The following is a 7,818-nucleotide window of genomic DNA, read 5'->3' as shown; positions in this document are numbered from 1 at the left end:
AAATCAGAGTAGTTAATATTTCTATATATTTTAAAAATTTTTGTGGTTGGAGATGAACACAATACCTTTATGGTATTTGTTTGTTTTTATATGGTGTTGAGGATCAAACCCAGTGTTGCAAGGATCAGACCTATTTGTTCAGAGGCAGCAAACTTGTGTAGAGAGGCTTTATCCTCACTGAGCTACAGACCCCGCCCAACATTTACATATCTTAAAATGTTTAAATATTTTTCAATTACCAAGTAATAATTACATTTGAATATAGTAAATTACTATATATATATCTATATCTATCTATCTATCTATATAAACCATATGTGTTGAAAAAGAAAAATAAAGAACAACTAATCCTAGTAAGGACTAGGATTAAGAAAAGTATCAAGAGGTTATGTATTTTAAACCACAATTTTAAAATAGGCAAGAACTGATAATTATATGTAGGATATGCCTAGTTTACATAGTTAATTACCCTTTGTAGCTACACCTATTTTAAGTAAATTGAGAGAGTGAATTGGAAAGTAAACTCTAAAGCCATATTACTACTTTTTTTTTAAAATATAGGTTAAAAACATTTCCTTCCCTCAAAGTCATCATCATCTCCTTTGGTGTAATATGCACGATTATCTGGATTGTTCACTTTATCTGATAGTTCAATTGCCAGAGCCCTGGGAGAGACCTGGCTGTATGCTAAGTAAAAGCATACTAAGTAAACTTATGCTAAGTGAAAATAAAGCAAAATAATTTCATGAATATGACTTTATGGCTTATAGAAAATATTTGTAGTCTTTCCTTCAGTAACTAGCAAAGACAGGCATAGGAGTCTACTAATAAAAATAAACAATATATTAGTAAACCTATTAATCAGTGAATAATTGATAATTATATATTATACAAATTTTCTTCACCTTGATAATTATATATTATATAAATTAAAAAAAACTTTGGGGTAAGCTTAGAACATGAGTAATTTCTCTATGTAAAGTTTTTAAACCTATATTAGGGGGTAATATTATATCTTTGGCTATACCAAGGGTATTCAGTAGTCATGTCACTGTAAGATTATGAATACCATAGTGTGGTACATAATTACAATAAGTAAAAAGCATGTACACTTTACATTTGCACACATTTAATTCTGTTAAATTTTGAAGCTTTCTTAGGTTGCTGTAATCATTGACTTTTTTCCCCTATGAAAGCATTTTATGCAAACATAAACACAAAGATCACATTATAAATTTACATAAGCAGCTAATAAAAGCAGTTAATTTTGGATGATGGCAACACTTGAGTTTTCTGAAGGCAGGGGTCAGCAAACTACAGTAAAAGGGCAAAATCTGGTAAATTGTTCCTTTCTATAAGTATAGTTTTATTCACTATTAAAAACATTCTTATACATGTGCACTGTTTATGGCTACTTTTGTGCCAAAATGGCAAAATTAAGAGGTTGTGACAGAGATTGTATTGTCTACAATGTCTAAAATATCTATTATCTTCTCCCTTACAGAAAGTTTGCTGACCCCTGCTATAAAAGAGAGCTTAAAGGTTTATATTAAAGCCTACACAATTTTGTTCTATTGATATGTCTAATTACTGCATGACTACAAGCAATCCCTCCACAATTCCAATAACTTACAGTCAGAAGTCTTTCAGCAGTTGGGCTTTTTGCAGGAGGGGTTTAGTTAGTGCTATCTTGACAAAATTATGGAATGCTGATGATCACCAAATAAAAAGAGATGTACAAAGTTATTCAATATTAATTTCTGGGTGTTATTAAATAAAATTAACTCAGAAGCCATAAGAAAGTCTGAAATTTGGGATTTTTTTCCCTTAGGTCTTTTAGTTCTATATAAACCAAAAACTAAACCCAAAGCACTGTCTATTCCTTAGAAACATGTTGGATCACTTTTGTTGATATTAGGTAACAGAACTGTAATATGCAACCTGTACAAATTAGAATCAGGTTATAATTTATGATGTTCTGATTAGAAATAAAAATTTATTTTCTTATTGCCTAATTTTTATGGTATTTACATGTCTTGCTATACCAAAAGAGTTTGATGGCACAGAGGGTAAGGTAGATAATGTAAGTGACTATATAAATCCAAAAAAGGCTACTTAATTTCTCAGAAAAGAGGACAAATAAGAAGGAAAAAATTTTAGAAATTGGAAGAACTTTCCAGCTACCTGCATTGATAAAGTGGGGCAAGGAAAAGAATAGAAAGTAGAAGAATCATGTTTTGATTATTCATGGTAAAGAGGTGTGTTTTCAAGATTGCACTGGGAGATACTGGACAAGAACCAAAGAAACCAAATAACTTCAGTAACTAGCAGTGACAACAGCCGCATGACAATTCTCAATAGAGGAAACAAATCACTGCACTGCAACTGGTGGCTTGTGACAGAAATAACATGGAGTTAGGTAGATCATAGAGTGGAAAATGTTCTCCAATGATAATGACTAATCTGGAATTTGTAAATTTAGCCTTGATATCTAATAGTCATTGTTCTGGAATAAATACTCAGTCATTTATGCCATAAAGACCTCATTTACAGAAGGCTAGAAACTTTGGACAATAAGGAACAGGAAGAAACCAGTGTCAATACAAAGGAATATAGCTAGGAGGAGGATATAAACTCCTTTGTTTCCATAGTGTGATTTGCCTTTCACACTTGCCAGGATCCCAAGAATGGCCTGACTCCTAAATAAAACTGTGCAATTCAGAATCTACTTGGGGAAATGACCTCTTAGAAACTGAAATAAGTTGTCTCAAGGGAAAATCAAAATTTATATAACAGAAACTCACAGACCCTCAAAAGATCCATGTAATCTGAATGAAGAACTCCTGAATTTAAGAACTTGGAAACTTTTGTTTGCCTTGTTAATTTTATAAAATGTGGAGAAAATAATACAAGAAAAATAATTTTCGACTTTTACCACTCAACTAATGACATTCTAATGATCTGTAATTCCAGGAAAGCTACTTTCCTTTTAAGAGAAAGGAGCAATTAGGAAGAAAACTTTTTGAGTTTTATGGAAGGAAGACAGAGAAAAATCAAGAGAAACTGATTGAAAGTGTCAACAGTACCTGGGAAACCTTTTCAAACATCATCTTCCATGAAAGTCTATAGGTCATTAATGGATGTAATGAAATACAGGGCAACTATCTTCACATATTAATTGCAAATCCTTTCCTCACCATGCTTCTTATGCAAGCTGTCAAGTTAAGAGAAACAAGTGAATTTAACAAGAGAGTGGATTATGAAAAAACACTGACTGCAAAATAAGACTAGACTCTTGACATAACTCTGCAAGTAAATTATCTTTGTAGCTTTGGGCAAACTGTGTAATAATGCCTCTGGGCTATGGTTTCATTGTAAACTCAGAGGCAGGGCTAGTGGCCAAACAGAAGCAAGCTTTAATGGAATTTGGCTCTTGGGCAAAATTCCCAGTACCCCTGGGTACAGGTCAGGGTAGGGAGCCTATGAAATTAGCATGTGGCCTCAGGGTCTTTATAGCTTGGAATAGGCAGGGTGGAGGGTGGGGGGTGTCCTGCCGAGTGGTAGGTAAATGTAAGGGTCAGTGGAGTTTTTCTGTCCCTGTTAGGTCGCTGTTCAGTGCACTCTCCTCTGCCTCAATTGTTTGTTTTTTCCTCATATATCACCTCCAATCCCAACCTAACATTCATCATCTATAAAATGAAGAAATTATGTTCCTTACCATTATAAAATTCTATGAAACCATGGATTGTTTAATTCACCACTTTGTTTTGTCCTTTAGTTTTAGAGACTGAAAATTACTTTTTGATGTTAAGAAGAGAGACCTGGCCAGGTATGGTGGCACATGCCTATAATCCCAGCAGCTCAGGGGACTGAGGCAGAAGGATTGTGAGTTCAAATAAGGCCTCAGCAAAAGTGAGGCACTAAACAACTCAATGAGACCCTGTCTCTAAATAAAATACAAAATAGGGCTGGGGATGTGGTTTAGTGGTTGAGTGCTCCTGATTTCAATCCTAGGTACTCACCCAAAAAAGAAGAGAGCCCTGAAATTAAAGATAAAAATTTAATTAAAAACAATGCCAAGTACTTTTATTACTATGCCTAATAATCACAATATATAATCTATAATTAATATATAAAAGACTACTGCAGGTGAGAAGACTGTCAGAACAGTACAAAGATCACACACCCCAGCCCCGGAAGATGGGGAACTGCCTCAAATCCCCCACCTCGGATGACATCTCCCTGCTTCACGAGTCTCAGTCCGACCGGGCTAGCTTTGGCGAGGGGACAGAGCCGGATCAGGAGCCGCCGCCGCCATATCAGGAACAAGTTCCAGTTCCAGTTTATCATCCAACACCTAGCCAGACTCGGCTAGCAACTCAGCTGACTGAAGAGGAACAAATTAGGATAGCTCAGAGAATAGGCCTTATACAGCATCTGCCTAAAGGAGTTTATGACCCTGGAAGAGATGGATCAGAAAAAAAGATCCGGGAGTGTGTGATCTGTATGATGGACTTTGTTTATGGGGACCCAATTCGATTTCTGCCGTGCATGCACATCTATCACCTGGACTGTATAGATGACTGGTTGATGAGATCCTTCACGTGCCCCTCCTGCATGGAGCCAGTTGATGCAGCACTGCTTTCATCCTATGAGACTAATTGAGCCAGGGTCTCTCGTCTGACTTCAAGTGAACCATCATTTTTGGTGGTTTTGATCTTTCGTCACTGAGCCCAAAGAACCAGGGATTAGGAATTAAGATCATGCACAAAAGTTTCCTAAAAATTCCTGGATGGCTACAGATGTTGAGGAAAGTATGTGATATTTTAGAAACTTAGGGGGGAAAAAAGTAGGATGGTATTTTTATGTAAAGCCTTGACCCAGTGTTTAAAAATATAATTGTATTTAGATCTTGTTATTGCTCCAGTACATAGGAATTGTGTAACGTGTTAAAGCAGCTGTATATGTTAAATTGTGTGTGTTGAAGATTAGGAAAAAGATAGTGGTTATTTTTCCTAAATGAAATAACTTTCTTCTCTCCACCAAATTCTTTTCTGAAGTTACTGGCATTTGGGTCAAGGTTTTATTAAAAGCTACATTTTATAACACTGGCACAAAAAAAGTAGTTTTAAGCTTGTTTGCACAGTTCTTTTTTTCCATTGGAAATGGAATTCATTGCCTTAGGTCTTTTTAAATAGTGTATTATCGTTGGGGCTGGCTCTATGCTTGAAAACCAGTTTATTTATAACCTGTTGTAAGTGCTATATTCTGTTTGCAGTTAGGAAATGCAGAATTTTAAGTGATCTCCTAGCTTGTAAGCAAACTGAGATGCACTATCCCTTTTCTATAAAAATTGAGTTAAATGTGTCAATAAATCAACTCAGCAGAGTGGGTTTAATATTACCCTTTCCTATGGGTTTTATCTAATTCTTTTTGTTGTTAATGTGATAAATGAAAGTCAAGGTAAATTTTAAATATTAAGATTTCTGATTTATTGAGCTTGAATTATGCCACTATGCTTATGTAAAAATGAAGGTGGTACCCCGGTGAAACTTAATGAGAAGTAGTTTCTCAGTTGTAATAATTTTTATTTCTCTTTCTTGTGATCTCCTTCCCTTTTGTCTTGAACCATAGCAAAAGGATACTGCATCTCTCATTACTGTAGTGATGAGGTAATTGAAGTTATATAAATACATCTCAGTCTCTATTTCTTGGAAAGGTATCTGTTAAGTCCTGCTAGGTGATTGACAAGACTCAGTAGGGAGAATAAAGGTAAATGTGCTTCATGTTTTGCACACAAATGCAAAATTTGTATAACCACATGACTTCATAGTTGTGATTTCAAAAAAGGAATTTCTCCTTTAATTTTTCTTGCAGTTAATGTAAGAATACTCTAAATCTCTAAGCTTCTGAGGTGTTAGAGGTAGAGATGGTCTAGTAAAGATGTAATAGTAATGTTTATCCATTTAGCATGTGTTTATTTTTCCTTATGTACTCAAGGTGATTTATCTGTTCAGCTTAGTGATATTACAGCTAAAAAACATTCATTAGCAAAAGGAGAAGCAGTCTCCACCTAACAAAGGAATCAGAAATGTTTCTTGTTTTTATTGAGTTGAATGTTTGACTCTTAACACTTTTCTACATACAAAACATAAGTTCCTTAAAGATTCTTCATAATTGTGTTATAGAAGAATTTAGTATGTCATAAGTACTTAATTTGACATTCAACTATAGTAGTCGTATGTTGTTAATTTCCTTATGAGCACCATGATGGAAACACTCAAATGAATTTGAGAAAAATTGAAAGAAATTAGATTATCGGATTTTGTTAAAATGTTAATGTATCTTGCTTAAATTTCTGTTTGTTAATTTATATCCATCCAATTATATAAAGCAAATTTGGAGGAAACAGCTGAAGTGTGCAATATTTTCAGTGATAATTACTTTTTATTCTTGTGTTTTCTACTTAATCATGATGTCTGTTATCTAGTCAAAACTTTTGTTCTAGATTGTCAAAATTGCTAAATGAATTTTTTTTAAATCAGTTTCCATACTGAAGTTAGTCTTTCTTTATAAAGCTTCTTTCACAGATGTTATCGAAAGAACCAGTAATGAACAGAATGATTTTGGGGGCACTTTGTATTCTTTGACTTTGTTCTCCACATACCATGTTACGATCCATCAATTTTGGCTCTTTCTAAGTTGTTAAATAAAGTTCTGATACAGCTGAAAAAAAAAAAAAAGACTACTGCAAATGAAGGCACTGAAGAAAATTATTTTGAGATAAGATAATAAAAAATTTAATATTTTGTATAACATATAGAAAACTTCTCCTAACTATAGAGAATATCTTTGAACTCAAACAAGCCATTATTCACAAAGCAAAGCTACCAAATGTTAGAGAAGAGTTTTATTACCATATTGTTACCTATATAACTAGCAGTGTATCTTAAACAAATGCCCAAATAATTATATATAATTCTGTAACACATAAAGACACATTATTCTAACTTTAGTTTGTGCATTTCACCAACAACTGACCTCAAAAACTATTTTGAGTATTGTTAGGTCTTTTAGGCCAAAGTAACTCCATTTTGAAAAACAGCACCTGCCCACCCAGGCACAACTTTCATGGTAGGCCCACCCTGAAAGAGTCCCAAAAACCAAAACCACAGCAAAGATGTCAAGTAACAATCACAGGAACAGACCAGTTATTTTTTGTCTACTCCATTGTACATGACTATATAGTTTAGAAGTTTTTCCTGCAGACTGCTGAGCCTTGCAGAGGGGCAGCCTGGCAGACTCTTTCTGTCAACAAACCTTTGCTAGAACTCACAGCTGTATCTCTCAAGGATATTTGCATCAGTTTACCCTAACAAGTACATGAGCAAATTGTACCCATTTCCTGATCTACTTCCTTCACTTAAACAATATATTACATAAATGTCAATCTCTGTTGATAATTCACCTTTGATCCATTTTCCTCTATACTTTGGAGCAGAAAGATGGAGTATTTAAGAGGGAAATTTTTTTGGCAGTGCTAGGGATTGAACTCAGGGCCTATGTGCTTGTAAGGCAAGCACTCTACCAAATGAGCTGTATCCCCAGCCCAAAAGGTAATTTCTGAAGTACTCTATTTCAGTATTTCCAACAAAAACCCCTTCAAGGATTCTTTTTCATTAAACATACCAGACATTTTCTCATTTTCAAAATAAAATAATTCAAGGAGAAAAATCTGTGTTCTTTATATACTCATAATTTTATTTTAAAATTTCTGCTCTCCTTTACATTTATTTAAAACCTAATCAATTATTACAT

At 34.2% G+C, this 7,818-nt stretch overlaps 1 protein-coding gene across 1 annotated transcript; it reads left to right on the top strand.

The window, feature by feature from the left end:
- Positions 1-4,181: 4,181 nt before the first annotated feature.
- Positions 4,182-4,766, top strand: LOC306652451 (RING finger protein 11). Its single transcript, XM_079125339.1, has one exon. It carries the CDS (start codon positions 4,201-4,203, stop codon positions 4,663-4,665), a length of 465 nt encoding a protein of 154 aa, XP_078981465.1. The 5' UTR covers positions 4,182-4,200; the 3' UTR covers positions 4,666-4,766.
- The last annotated feature ends 3,052 nt before the right edge of the window (positions 4,767-7,818 follow it).

The sequence above is a fragment of the Sciurus vulgaris genome, assembly GCF_902686455.1.
Source record: "Sciurus vulgaris genome assembly, contig: HiC_scaffold_233_arrow_ctg1, whole genome shotgun sequence".
NCBI classification, from domain to species: Eukaryota; Metazoa; Chordata; class Mammalia; order Rodentia; family Sciuridae; genus Sciurus; species Sciurus vulgaris.
Note: the sequence above shows the minus strand (reverse complement) of the source record. Positions and strands in the feature narration are given on the sequence as shown.